Source organism: Ceratosolen solmsi, unplaced genomic scaffold, assembly GCF_000503995.2.
Source record: "Ceratosolen solmsi marchali unplaced genomic scaffold, CerSol_1.0 scaffold41, whole genome shotgun sequence".
Lineage (NCBI taxonomy): Eukaryota > Metazoa > Arthropoda > Insecta > Hymenoptera > Agaonidae > Ceratosolen > Ceratosolen solmsi.
Genome location: NW_011948424.1, coordinates 6,153,705 through 6,168,567, shown reverse-complemented (window position 1 = coordinate 6,168,567; position 14,863 = coordinate 6,153,705). Strand labels below are relative to the sequence as shown.

At 26.4% G+C, this 14,863-nt stretch overlaps 2 protein-coding genes across 3 annotated transcripts in view; both read left to right on the top strand.

Moving 5' to 3' along the window:
* Elk (Eag-like K[+] channel) overlaps positions 1 to 3,365 on the top strand; it is a 124,725-nt gene extending 121,360 nt beyond the window's left edge. Inside the window, exons 15-16 of the mRNA XM_011500098.1 lie at positions 362 to 601; positions 2,620 to 3,365. Of these exons, the coding sequence (XP_011498400.1) occupies positions 362 to 582 (221 nt within the window). The 3' untranslated portion in view covers positions 583 to 601; positions 2,620 to 3,365. The remainder of the gene's footprint in view (positions 1 to 361; positions 602 to 2,619) is intronic.
* Positions 3,366 to 10,196: 6,831 nt separating this feature from the next.
* On the top strand, positions 10,197 to 12,556 carry LOC105362621 (nischarin). 2 transcript variants are annotated; one of them, XM_011500097.1, is made up of 4 exons: positions 10,197 to 10,315; positions 10,458 to 10,612; positions 11,005 to 11,317; positions 11,566 to 12,556. In XM_011500097.1, exons 2-4 carry the CDS (start codon positions 10,485 to 10,487, stop codon positions 12,529 to 12,531), a joined length of 1,407 nt encoding a protein of 468 aa, XP_011498399.1. In that variant the 5' UTR covers positions 10,197 to 10,315; positions 10,458 to 10,484; the 3' UTR covers positions 12,532 to 12,556. The 2 variants fall into 2 exon arrangements, with proteins under 2 accessions (XP_011498399.1, XP_011498398.1); XM_011500096.1 differs by lacking the exon at positions 10,197 to 10,315 and having other exon boundaries at positions 10,417 to 10,612.
* Positions 12,557 to 14,863: the final 2,307 nt, after the last annotated feature.

The window sequence follows — 14,863 nt, the reverse complement described above, 5'->3', positions numbered from 1 at the left end:
CATAGCCTTAAAGCGCTCGTATCTCTGAATGTGCGACAAAATACATGCTGGACGTAAAAGTTGGCGAGTTTCTTTGGGAAACGAAAGATAAGGTATAACGGGAATTCACATACCGTTCATCTCCATACTTGAAATATGCATTCAGTCCAATAAAAACGCAATCTTGTTTCTTTAACGTAGAAACTCTACGAGCATTACAATGTCTTTAGAAGAATGAGAAATGTCCCTATGCCTCGGTTACTTACACACTCGGATAGATTCATAGCCGTTAAATTACCAATTACCAACGCTTACGACTCGACGTCTAATGATCATTGCCATTGAGAAAGTAATAATCCACCGAGCGCGAAATTTCTTCCAGTCGGCATCAGTTTCCCGTTTGAGCATCGTAAGTCGGCCGGATTGGGCCAGGCAACCAGTAGCGGCTGTTGGGAGAATCCGATGAGCAGCGGCCAGACTAAGGCCCAGCACCGCTTCAGCGCCGGCGACGCCGACCGACAGTCGACCTTCTATCAGAGCTTCCGGGCCCTTCATCGACTACCCGAGTCGCGCTCCCTTACCTTCGACCCATTCGACAGCTGAGTCGTCCCGGCTGACGCTGGTAAGCAATCTCTCCTTTTTCATAGCTCGCGAGACTAAATAAATAAAACGCTTGCTTTAAGTGAAAGTATCATAGGTGCGCGAAATGCAAGAACTCGAGTAGCGTTTGTTGAGGAATATTATCCGGAAGAATGGCTAGTTTATAGCGCTTTAAGTGAAATTCGCTTTACGTACTTGGGCAAAGATTTTGAGATATCAGTGAACTTGAGTCGAGTTTTATTCGAGTGTGGGAGAAACGTGTAGGTGGGATTAAGTGAACGTGCACACCCACACATGATATATATATATATATATATATATATATATATATATATGCATTAATATCTTTATATTGCATAAAATTTTATGGATCTCTCGGAATGTTTCGTTTAATATTGTGCAACAGCTGTTTCAATGTTTTCTTGATTAAATGAAAAAATACATTACGGGTACTGCGAATCCTACGAGTCGAATATATTATTATTTATTATTTAATTTACAGCGTTAGAAGAGCTTCTCTCTATGAAAGACATTACATTTTGTGAAAAATTTAACCAATTAATGATGAAAGGTGAAGGTTATGTTTTATTACAATAAAACTCATGCTTATTTCGTGAAATTAAAATTAATCTTTCAATAATTCATAAAAAATAGTTTTCATTTTCATATTACGTAGCTGTAATATAGAAAATATTTTTAATTATATATATATATATATATATATACATATATTGATTATTATTTGTATGAATATAATGATTTTTTCAAATACTAATATGTTAAATCCTGTATTTGCTTTTAAATTATATTGACGTTGTATGCATAATTAATTAAATTCTAAAGATAATTGTAGATATTATGAAATGACATTTGCACAAATTGCCTGTCGTTAAATTTATGCTTTGAGTAAATATTTTTTACTCCAGTCAGACAAAAAGCAGTGTACGGAATTACTAGGGCATCATCGATAGTTTATCGATTAAATCGGATTAAAAGTATATTTAACGTCTCAAATATTGTAGATACAATCGATAAGGAAAGTTAAATTGATCGAAGAAGACGATTCGTTAAAAAACAAATTTTAAAATTTAATCTTATCGAGAAGACAGGTAATTTTCATTTCAATGAATAGCGTTTATTATGCCTTGGAACTCGAATATTTATTGAAAAAATCTGTAATAATAAATTTTATAATGGAATATTTGGAAATTACTGTTGTAATTGTCGAGAGAATTTTTGCAGTTACAATCAAAAGTATGACTTTGTAAATAGCTTAGTAACAAAAAAGCCGATTAAATTACTTTTAAGCTGAATTTTTATTAAACTATTAGCTGCGTGAAATTAAATTCTAATAACTTTAACTCTAACGAAAATGTTATCACTGCAACAGACTTCTAAATGTTCGTTTAAGTAAACTAACAATCCTAGTGCTTGTAAATTAAGAATTGAGTTGTTATATTAGTTTGAAAACTATATATATATATATATATATATATATATATATATATATATATATATATATATATATATATATATATATATATATATATATATATATATATATATATATATATATATATATATATATATATATATATATATATATATATATATATATATATATATATATATATATATATATATATGTACATTTTGAGAAATAAATGTTCAAGGAATAAGTTTAAACCCTGGAGCTTTGGAAGGATTTACGAATGAAACTGATATTATGTAACAATTAATACTTTTGAATATAATAAGTAATAGATAATAATAGAATAAATAAGCGCTCGAGATACTTTCAGCAGTAAAATAACAATATTTTTGTGTACTGCAAATTTGGTTTACGAATGAAAAATAAGAAAGAAAAAAGGAAACATGCCGTATGTCTAGGGATTCCCATGGGCTTTACCATTCATCGCTCGATATTACTGGCAATAATGTCTAACGGCCGAAAATGCATTCTCCCTCGCAATCGATTTTGTTTTATCCTTCAGCATTGTCGACATCCTCCGAATAAATAATGGGCGCTTTGTTCCGTAGGACGTCGAGCCAGCGGTGATGATTCATCAAGCGATCCAGACACGATGATCTAAAGGACTGTACTTGCCATCCTAGTCAACGCACATTAGCTGAGGTGGACAAAGGCGAAAGCGTCAACCGCGTCGAACGCACACACGCACGCTTCTATTTTTGTATGTTGAGCCACTCGATCGCGATCGTATGAAATTCAAGATTATCGAGCGGACGACGTAACTTGCACTACTGCTTGGATTATCGAGCTTCGCACCGGGAATCTGCAAAAGGAGCTAATCGCGTCTACTCCGTGATATTGAGAATCACAAGCGCGACGCGTTCAAATTTCTTTAATGTACGCACGTTCCTTTTTTACCAGGTACCTTAGTTATTCGAAGGAGGAAGTCAGTCAGCTGAAAGATGACTGCGCCGTTAATTATTTTTTCGCGTTAATTGCAGTGAAAAAGGAACACACTTAATTTACAGGCATATTGCTACTCGTTAGTCATTCGTTCGATTCTTTGCATTTAATTAATGAAGCGTAATGGCAATCTCAAATATATTTTAAGTTCCTCGAGTTGTCCAATTAATAACGGAACATACGATAAACGTATTAATAATGAAATATTTGACATTCTATTAAAATAATTAATAAAAGTGCCTGTTCCAATGTGAAATTAATTATCTCGTATTTATTTCACTTTCGTTCTTATATCATCCGTAATCGTCGGGAACTGGTTACATTTAAATACACTCGGAAAGATATCTGCAATCAGCTGGAAATACTTTATCGTATTATCGGAATTACTTATCGTCGCACGAGCATTAAGAATTATAATTTTTCTTTCTTCGCTTAAGAAAATGTATTACAAGGCTCAGGACGCACAAAATACTAATGTACGTTTCAACTTCACATATCTTGTCATATCTCAATCCTAAATACATATCGAATTACTGTAAAAATAATTGCTTAACGATAGCTCACTAAACCTTAAAAATTTCATTAAAATTTCTGCTTCACTTTGCACACTCTGCAAAATTTCGTGCAATTTTCATTTCTCAAATGATACTAAAGTGTTCTACAATATAAACATATATATATATATATATATATATATATATATATAACGTTCTATTTCATAAAAAAGAAAATACGCGTGAAAAAAAAACAGCCTTAATGAGTTCTTTCAATTCTTAAATTCCCTATTTTTTACTGAGATGCAAAATACAAGTAAATAAAATTAAGAGTATTGTATGTAATCAGCTAATCGTAACATATTTTTATATTAAAAAAACACTTTAACTATTATTTAGGCCTATTCTTTGTAAACAAGACAAAACCAAACAAACAAACAAATAAAACAACTAGTATAGCTCGAACAAACCGTCATTTATTAAATATTCGATAAAACAAATAATCTAAATTTCATCTAAACATCTAATTAGATATATCTAAAAACAAAAACAAAAAAAAAAAACAAAAAAAAAACAAAAAAAAAAAGGGAGAAAACATTTAAAATTCATCTACTGCAACTATTTGAAAATTCAATATTTATTGCTTGATATCGTATTTTCATTTAAGCTCAATGTTGACCAAATGTTCATGCTTCCGTAAAAAAAAGACTCCTGAATCATTCCATAATTTAAGTGCGTATATTTATGCTGTGATGAGTTAGGAAAAATTACGTTTCTATCACACGCAGATTATTTGTTAAAAGTTCACTAGCAACTTAGAAATCTGAGCAATCGTATAATTAACGTTTATGAAAGAATGAAAGGAGAAATGAGATTTTCCAAACTTGCTGTTTACTGTACATTTCAAGAATCAAGAGTATGGAAATAGTAATTACCGAAAATAATTGTATATGCGTCGTCAATTCAAAAACCTGTATGTAGCAATAAACTCCATCAAGCACTTCGATGTAAAAGTAAACAAAGTAAATCAAGAGTTTATCGAATTCTATTTTTCTTTTTCTCGCAATAAAACATATAAAAGACGCTTTTCGGTTTTTAACATTGTTCTCAAGTACCACAATCTCATTGGTATTACAATAATTTCAATTTGTCGCCAAAAAAAGCACATAAATCTCGCGCATAACTTCAATAATAAAAATAATAATAGCAGAGAAACTCTTGACAAAAGATTCACCGGTATGAAAAAAAAAAAAAAAAAAAAGAAAAAAAAAGAAAAGAAAAAAAAACATAAAAAATAAGTAAATAAATAACAAAAATACACAAATTGTACAGCTTCATACTTGTAAGAAAGTGTACGTATATAATTGTAAGTATTTTAGCCGAGTGCTTAATTAATGTTTGTAAATATAAAAAAGAAATATTACAAGAAAAAAAATGTGATGAAAGCGCGGCTAAGCCATGCACAATATCGTATTCGTTCAATTTTCCGCGCCGTATATTGTGAAAGTTCGACGTCCGTTGATCGAAAATGATATTCATCGCTGGACGAGGAATAAACGATAAATTAAAAACAAATGCATTTTTTCTATGAGCAAAATCCTATTTTATTAAATATTAAACACATGTATACATATGTATATGAGAAGATAATACGTATTAAACTAATGGTATTTCGATCAAAAATTTAAATTAATTTTTACACATAGGAATCTACATAGATATAAATCTACATTATGTGCGATTAATTAACCGAAATCAAATCTAATGAATCAAGTTTTATATTAAAAATAGACTTAAAGGATTGATTTGCTTTGCTCTAATAAAATATAAATTTTAAAGGTTCCAATTAAACATCATAGAAATCCATTCTGTAATATATATGCAAATATATAATATATATAAAATATATATTATATATGTAAATTCAAAAAGACTATTTCTTTCGAGTTTTCCGAACTCATTTGTTTAATCGTACTAAAAAAGAAAAAAAAATTAAAAAATTTACTTACGTACTGATGATCGAAATGCAGTTGGTTTACAGTTTCAAGTTTCGTGTCACGTGCTAATGAAATTGATTTTACATAGCATAAAACAAAATAAAGGAAAATAGAGAATGAAAGCACATTCAAAACTCATGATGTCGTCTAATCACAATCTACGGCAGGCAATTGTTTTATAAATATTTCATATATTTTGTTATACTATATTTCTATGCTCTCTATACGCGTTATAATTAAAAAGGCTAATTACAATGTAGAAGATGAAATTCATCCTACATATCGAAAACTCTGTAAGCATCTTTTTACACTCTTTATCAAGCCAGTCTGCATAGATAAAGAAACACAATTATAACGAAAAATTATAAAATTACGTACTTATAATATGCAAAAAAAAAAAAAAAAAATTTCAAATACTATATATATATATATATATAGTAAAAGCTTCAATATTTCTAAACCGACAAAGGAATTCGATGGAAGCAATAACTGGACCGAATGAAGCACATATACTTTCGAATTGTTAGATTATTAATATGCAAAAATCTACATATTTTAAAAGAACTCTTAAATTGATATACACATACGTATGTATATAACTAGGAATCTTGTTTATAGCATATATGTGTGTGTGTGTGTGTGTGTGTGTGTGTGTGTGTGTGTGTGTGTGTGTGGGAATATTCACGGGAATGAGGCATTGAGATATTAAAAGTATTTTTCTACTTTAAATTTATAATGTTCTGCAAATTCATAACAATAATTTTACCATAAAAAGGTATTTATTTAATAATTATTAGGGAAAAAAACATTAAATTTGTATTCGACTTTTACAATTACTTGACAATTATGACTAATAAAAGTATTAAAAATTGATATATTTTATACATTTATCATTTATATACTTTTATCATTATATATTTATTTCTTCATATAATATGTACATATTACTTGTAATAATATAATTACTTATAAATTTCTTTAATTTTATTTGAAATATTAAATATAATAAAAAAAAAATAATAATAATAAATTAACGAATAAAAAACAAACAATATTTACTGCACCATAATTATAAATAATTATAAATAAATCTAAAAATAAAGCCTTTAATTTAAAAAACTTTTAACTTTAAATAATTTTAAATTCACATTTTAATACTAAGGAGCTTGGATTACCTTTTGCAAGTAATAATAAATTAATAAATAATAAAATTAATTAAGTAATAACAGTCATTTGAATATATTCGAAAGTGCACTGCTATTTCAAATGAATAATTCAAAAAATTTGAAATGATTCTCTATAAAATATATTTAAATATCGTATTTCATCAAAATCTTAAATTTATTAATAATAATAATTGTACTTTAACATAATTTATTTAATATTTTTTTAAATAAAGTATAAATAATTTAAACATTTGAATTCTAATAAAAAAAAAAAATTAAAATTAAATTTAAATACAAAATATAAAGAAAAAAGTCAACAATAAATTTACCTCTCGATATCTAAAATTATGAAAATCTAGTAAATTAAAAAAATACTATTATTTTTAATAAATGAACCGTCATATGTGTAGTTAAATATGAACAATTACATCAATAAATTATACTTGTATTCTCAATACCTGCATTCCGATGTCTGGGCAAACTTTTACAATTTGTTTTGTCAAGATGATAAAGTAAATAATGCAATGTTAATTACGATGGAGTAAATATATTATATAAGCACAAATAAAGAATTAAATCGTAGAACAGAAATCATACAAAATATATATTGTCTTTTCTCAATTCTCTTTACAAATTGTTAATACATCGATGATTAATGAAATTTGTCATGATAATTTTATTAATTTTATGTACAACATTATTACAATAAATTGAATGCTGTTGAATTTCAATTTTGATGAATTGTATAAATGAATTTTTTTTTTAATAAAATCAATATATTTTATCTATTTAAATTAAATCTTCATTAAAAAGTACGATCATTCTTATTCATTGAAAAAATATTTCAAACAGATTAGAAATAAACTATAGCAGCATTACGAATAATGAAAAAAACTTATTATGTTTTATAGAAAAATGGGAATGAAAATTTCGTTAAGAAATTTTTAAATAAAATATTTCTCATTTTACTCTAATCGCATTAAAACATTTTGTTCGACAATGCAAATTAATGAATAAATTAAACAGTCTCATGATAAATCAAATCTTAAGAAGGTACAAAAAAACAAAAATACATAATGCGGGCAAGTGAAAATAAATAAAAATATCACGACATAGATTTCAATGCGTATGAAATCTAGTCTACATAGATTATGATAGGCCTTAATTAGATAATGTGATAATTTTGGGGAGAAATTATGAAAATATAAACAGACAAGAAGTTATTAAATATGTTTAATATTGGTTCAAGCTTATCAAGGGTTTCCTTGATCTTTCACGCAAACACGAAGAATGACGAATCCAACGATTAAGAGCAAATCACAAAACTTAAGAGTAAGTTGAAAGTGATTCACATATATAATTTGTAAAATGTAAATTATTCTTCTTCTTCATCGATGCGTCGATATATCGCCTTATTGTTACAGAAATTCTAAAAACAACATATAATTAAAAGAATAAGTGAAACAACGGTACAATTCGATTTAGAGTCTTCTTCTGAAATATGTACAATATTAATCATTCAAGGATAAACTAACGATAATAAATCAAATTAAATTAATATTTTTCTCATTTCTTTAATTGAGTACACGCGCGCGCTCACAGATAAACACGCGCCCACACCCATACACACACGCGCGCACACACGCACGCACGCACGCACGCACACACACACACACACACACACACACACACACACACACAAAGCCGAGGATAAAAGGAAAAAATCCATCGGCATTATTCTTCGTTAATAAACAATGTGTAATCATTAAAGTGCTATTCAATTTCTCGGTTCTATCAAATCATTCAATGATATATTGTCAATAAAAATAATAATAAATTACAAGAATTAACGTAATTGTGTTTTTATTATATTACCCGAATATTATAAGAAAAACATATTATAAAAATGTGATAATTATTTTTAATAAACATATCACATTAAAATGTGATATAATCTCTAGCGGGCTTTATATATTAAATAGATATTTTGCAAAATAGAACATTTTTATGTTTTATGTTAGTACGAGTTCAAAGTTTGAAAATAACACATATCATTTGTAATGAATATATTGAAATAATTTAAAGAAATTTAACATATATTAGTTAAATTTACTTTAAATAACTAATACAAAAAGACCATGTATAATATAAAAATTTTGGAAGCAATTTATTTTCAAATTTATATATTAGACGAATGTTGTAAAACATAATTATTTTTGTAAACTTTATTCTGATAACGATAGTTAAACCATTCATATTCGATCATTTTGTTATTCTCGTTATTTAATTCACCAAAGACTCAATATTAGATTGTATAATTACAGAAAGTATATGCTACTCAACAGAATTGCTATGTAATTTTTTTTTTTTTTTTTTTTTTTTTTTTTTTTATAACTACTTAATTTGTTATGATATCTATAAGCGATGATGTCAGTGAAATAAATGTCTTCTTTGGTTTGCGCAACTCATCAAAATTATTTATCCAATGAATTAACCCAAAAAAAAAAAAAAAAAAAACATGACATAAAAAATATGTTTAACATCTAATAAAAAAATCAATGTAAAATAATTATTTAAAGATTAATGTTAAAACAAGACTTCGTCTATCAATTATAATTTGTAATTTATAAAAATGAATTGTAGTAAATTATACGAAGTAAGTTCATTTATTAAATATTTAATTAATAATTAATAGTAGTTCTATATTCAAAAACAAATGATATTTCTTATCAATGAAATTATTTTCTTAGAAATTAAAATGAAATTAATATCTTCGACGTCCGATCAAATCTATAGGTATTTTACTAATAAAATTAGTAAGTTTTATTAGATATCGAGCCAAAATATTTCAATAAATAGTTTTGACATATATACTCGTAAAACTAACATTAATATCTCTGACTACGATTCCCATGGCTGCGAATATTATATTTACACGATAGTAAGCAAGCGTACATGATGGCATACTTGAAGCAATGCTTTGGGCATGCGCCCAGAGGTACTAAGCATAACACTAATGAAGTACTCGCTGTAACGGATCCCCAACTCACACACGCATGTAAATTTATCTACACGCGAATGTGAATTTAAGGCATGTGTTTGGATCAAGGGATCAAGCCTCCGTGCATGTGTGTAGCTTTGGCATATCAGCTGGTGACGCAGAATATGCCTGATTCTCTGGAAGAATTAAGAGAAGAATGAAGTATCAAAATAGTCGGAGATCGAATTGTGATATAACTTAACATTAGAAATTACAAAGTTCGTGCTACATTCGTTAATATTCCATATGCATTAAACTAATGAAGTTAGTATATAGAGAGAATGTAGAGAGTTAATAATAAAATTTAATAGATATTAAAATCGAATAACCAAGTACGATTGTATCATTGTAAAAATATTAAGATGTCAGCGTCACTACGGAGCCGCTTCCACCGTAGAACTAAGTTATTTTGCCAGCCATCGAGATAACGGATAAGTTTTTCTCTCGGTGTAATTTTTTACATTATATGAGTATTATTATAGTAGGAGAGAATTTATCGAGTACCTTAAAGGTTTGGCAACGCCTATAAAACAATGCACCACAAGAATAGCAAATTGTCGAAAAACATCGAAAACCTTATGATATCGAGTTGAAGCTTTGTTTATGTAAGGTTAATCTCTTTCACGGCCTATCTTCTTCCTCTCTCTCTCTCTCCCTCTCCCTCACCCCCTCTCGTTCTCACAATCTCTCTCTCCCTCTCTCTCTCTCTCTTAGCCAGAAAAGCGTTGTTTTTTTACTTAATTACAGAGAAAGTTAGTTTTTATTGTCACAACAATGGCGTGTTTTCTTATGAATCAAAAAGATGTCCAACTTAGTATTCCATCATATGAAACCAACGATGGTATTACATATTACATAGTACAAGTTAAAATTGCTACCATCAATTGGACTGTCAAACACAGGTAAAAGGAAGAAAATGTTTCATTAAATGACTTACATAATCGATAATTACTAGATATTTTTTTTTTAATATATAACCTTTTTATTATAATTTGGTCAAATAATATACAAAACACATATACAGTATTCCAGTCTTCCAAATTTTCATATTGACTATGATAACAATCGAATATCTCTCTATTTATGGTTTAAGAATCAATAATAGTATATACTTATATTCGATGCAATTGTTTTGCATAAAAAAATCTATTTTTCAACTAATTTTAAATAATACGCAGGCATATATATATATATATATATATATATATATATATATATATACATAAGTTACTTCTATTGCTTTAATATTACTTTATTGGGATGAAAAAATAATTTTATATTATTTTATTTGTAGGTATAGTGAATTTGCTGAACTTCATGAAATCTTAGTTTCTGATCATTGCGTGGAAAAAGATATATTACCACCAAAAAAATTAATTGGTAATAAATCTGAGATATTTGTAGAAAAGAGACGTTTGGGGCTTGAAACTTACTTGGATTCAGTATATAATTATTTGAAAAAAATCATGCCTAGACCTTTTGCAATTTTTCTAGAGTTACACATTTATGAAATTTTCTTTTTATTACAAAATTTAGCATGCAAATTCTTCTCAGAGGGTGAATCATTAATACAAAACTCTCAGAATTTCACATTTGATATATTACAGGTAAGGAAATGAATATTTAATTTCTATTGATATTATTACTATAACGAGTGATGAAAATTACTAGAAGAACTGTATATTAAAGTAGTATGCATAATACATTCGTTTAAATAATAGGATAATTTTATTTAACATTAAATAAATAGACTGATTATTTTTAAAATACAAGCTTATTATATTTTTATTATATAAGCTTATATAGATTTTATAATACGGCTTATTGATTATAAAATCAAACCCTATCCTTTCAGATGTATGCCATAAGTGAAAGACTTAAACAACCTCGTCCATTTCTGGAAGTTCCAGATAAAAAGTATGACTTTAGTCATGTACTAGATTTTAATTCGCATTTAAAAGATCTAACTATCAAAGGTAGCGATACAGTATACGGAGCGAGTAATATATACCCTTGTTCCTTAAGTATAGAATTGTCAAGTTTTAAAAATGTAGAAAATTTTACAGTTAACAATTATCCTGTAGAAAAAATTTATAATATGGGTAATCTTCGAGACACGGTTACATCTCTCAGTGTACATAATACAAAACTAAGAAATATTATCGAATTAACTATGTGTGAAGAAGTTCACAAACATATTACATCAGCTAATGACTCGCATATTTGGTTGAAAGTGACGCATCTAGACCTCAGCGAAAATCAAATTGATGTTATAGATGAAGCTATTAAATTACTACCAAATATTGAAGTGCTGATGTTAAATAATAACAGATTGAAGAAAATATCAAATATTACTCTACTACCAAGATTATCTCAACTGCATCTAGCAGCAAATAGTTTCACAACATTACCAGAAAATCTTCACACCAAATTGGGCAAAATTGTGTATATTGATTTATCGTATAATAATTTAACTTCACTAGCAAGTTTTTCTAAACTATATTGTTTGGAAGGCTTAGACATAAGTTGTAATAGAATAGAAAATATTGAAGAGATAAAACACATTGGTAGCCTTCCTTGTTTAGAAAATCTTAGGTTAACAGGGAATCCTGTATCGACAATAGTCGATTACAGAGTAAAAGTATTGGAACCTTTTGGAAAAAGAGCTGCAGATATTTATCTCGATAATGAAAAACCAAATCAAAAAGAAATTGATACTGTATGTGTTCTTCAAGCTTTGAGAATTGCAAGGGAAGGTAAATCTCCAATGTTCAGTACAACTGATGCGCCGTTATTCTCTGCTGAAATACCAACTGCTTAAAATGATTAGCGAGTCTGTATGTATGTAAATATATATAAATATATATATATATATATATATATTCAAATAAGAATTTATTTAGATAAATTGAACAATTTTATAATGTATAAGACTTGCTCTTTGAATTCACACGTAAAAAGATGATAATAATATTATTTTATTTTTAATTAATATGACACTCATTTCTTCTTATAATATAAATTTTATACAGATTTTTGATAAAGCTTCGGTGAATAAAATAAACTAAAATTATTTGTGAATATATTTCAATGATGAAATGACTGTCATATATAATGAAACGTAACATTGCACATATAGAATTATGCAATTGTTATCGATTGATATATTTTTATTACAAATATTAATTTGCCTTAATTAGTTTATAAATCTACTTAGGAACCCAATTCTAAATTTTCTGATGATTTTTAAAATGTATAAGTATTGTATGATATTTAAAAAAGAAAAAGCAAAAAAAAAGTTTTTATAATGTACATAAAATAGCGACATATTTTGTTAAATAAATGAATAATATTGTGATACCTATATTAGTAATACTTCTTTTATCCATTTTACATAATCACAAAGTAAATTAATTTTCCGCTTCTCATCATTCTAAGATAAAAAAAATATATATAAAAAAAATATATATTTTTATTGTTAAGAAATAAAAAAAAATATATATAAAAAAAATATATATTTTTATTGTTAAGAAGTAAGTCTTTAAGTCTTTATCATTTTATATATTATATTGAAATTAAGGGATAAAACTCAAGTTCCGCAATGTAGATAGTAGGATAAGAATTGAATTATACTTTTCCATTTATACCTTTCTTATTACAAATTTTTAAAACTTTATAAATGTTATTTTATGGGAAAATAAAAATTGAAAAATATATTTTGTTTATTTAATTTACAATATACTTAAATGCTGTAATTAAGAGGTTTAAAAAGTAATTTGAATTCTTAAATTTATTTATTTTTCTGAAATATTTTAATCATTTTCCTAATTGAATGAATGATAAATTTAAACATGTTTCATTATAAATAAGAAAAATTCTTTCTTTATTACAAACAATAAATAAATGTATAATGAATTTAAAAAGATGTTTTAAATATGAATTTATTTATTTATTAAATTAGTTTCAGGCATTTCAATGACACGGAAAGGGAATTTATTTAGAATATTATTTATATATTGTTTATATCATATATTTAATACTTTTTTTTATTAACATGGTAGATTTAATTATAATTGTTCATTTAAATATTAAAGTAGATATAGAAATTTAAATGCCATTTATATAGAAAGTTATATAGAAACATAAAAAATTAAACATAAGTATCATGCATACTTGAATATTGTAAACAAATTTTCCTTATATGATTATATAATTTATTTGCATACTATATTAGCATAAGAAATTCACATTTCATTAAGAAGTTAAAATTTTTAATATTTAAAAAAAATATTTTTAATTGATATTATTAAATTGAGATATTTTACTAAATTTCTTTACATTTACTCTATATAGTATTAAATATATATATATATATATATATATATATATATATATGTATAAACTTTATATATTATGTCCATCAAAAAATTATATTTATTAACATTTAATATTTAAACGAAATAGATTTATCTGCCTTTTAAAAAGATTGAATTATCATCTAATAAAATCTAATTCCCCAAATATTATAAAAAATTTTAATTATACTGTACAAAAACTCAAGGTAATAGAGATTAATAGACTACAATTATTGGTTGTTAATAATTTATTAACTTTTGAGCTTTTTGTTTTCGAAATTATTAAAATATTCATAAATAATATTAATAATATAATAACTCTTACATACGCTAGGCATTGTTTAATGTTTTAACGTACACCTAAAGTAACACGTATATAAGTTATGATACCGACAATTTTTTCCGTTTCTTTTATGCTCTTTCTCCTTTTATTGGTCTTCATCGCCGTTGAAAAAAAAAAAAAAAAAAAAAAATCTCATTAAAGAAAAACAAACTCTTAAGCGTTTGACAATAGTACGTTAGGCATAAATTTTTTAAATTACACTTCTATTTTTTGTTTTTTATTCTTTCTAATTTTTTTCTTTTATCTGATATTTCGATGTATGCATAAATTATATGTTTCAAGACACATCGGTTTTCCCTTGTCTCGAGTATGAAGTACTTTTCCATAACATCGCAATTCACAATGCAAATAGATTAATTTTGACAATGGTGTATTACAGCTTTACACAACACATTTACACTACTTTTTGCATTAGTTTTAGTGTACGTAGGCATAATTAAAAGCGCACGTATTAC

What these genes read in the sequence shown, in the direction of transcription:
- LOC105362621 (XM_011500097.1), top strand. Translation starts at nt 10,485, where the DNA reads ATGGCGTGTTTTCTTATGAATCAAAAAGATGTCCAACTTAGTATTCCA. An exon ending in AATTGGACTGTCAAACACAG is followed by an intron (nt 10,613 to 11,004) that starts GTAAAAGGAAGA and finishes TTTTATTTGTAG; the next exon opens with GTATAGTGAATTTGCTGAAC. An exon ending in TCACATTTGATATATTACAG is followed by an intron (nt 11,318 to 11,565) that starts GTAAGGAAATGA and finishes CTATCCTTTCAG; the next exon opens with ATGTATGCCATAAGTGAAAG.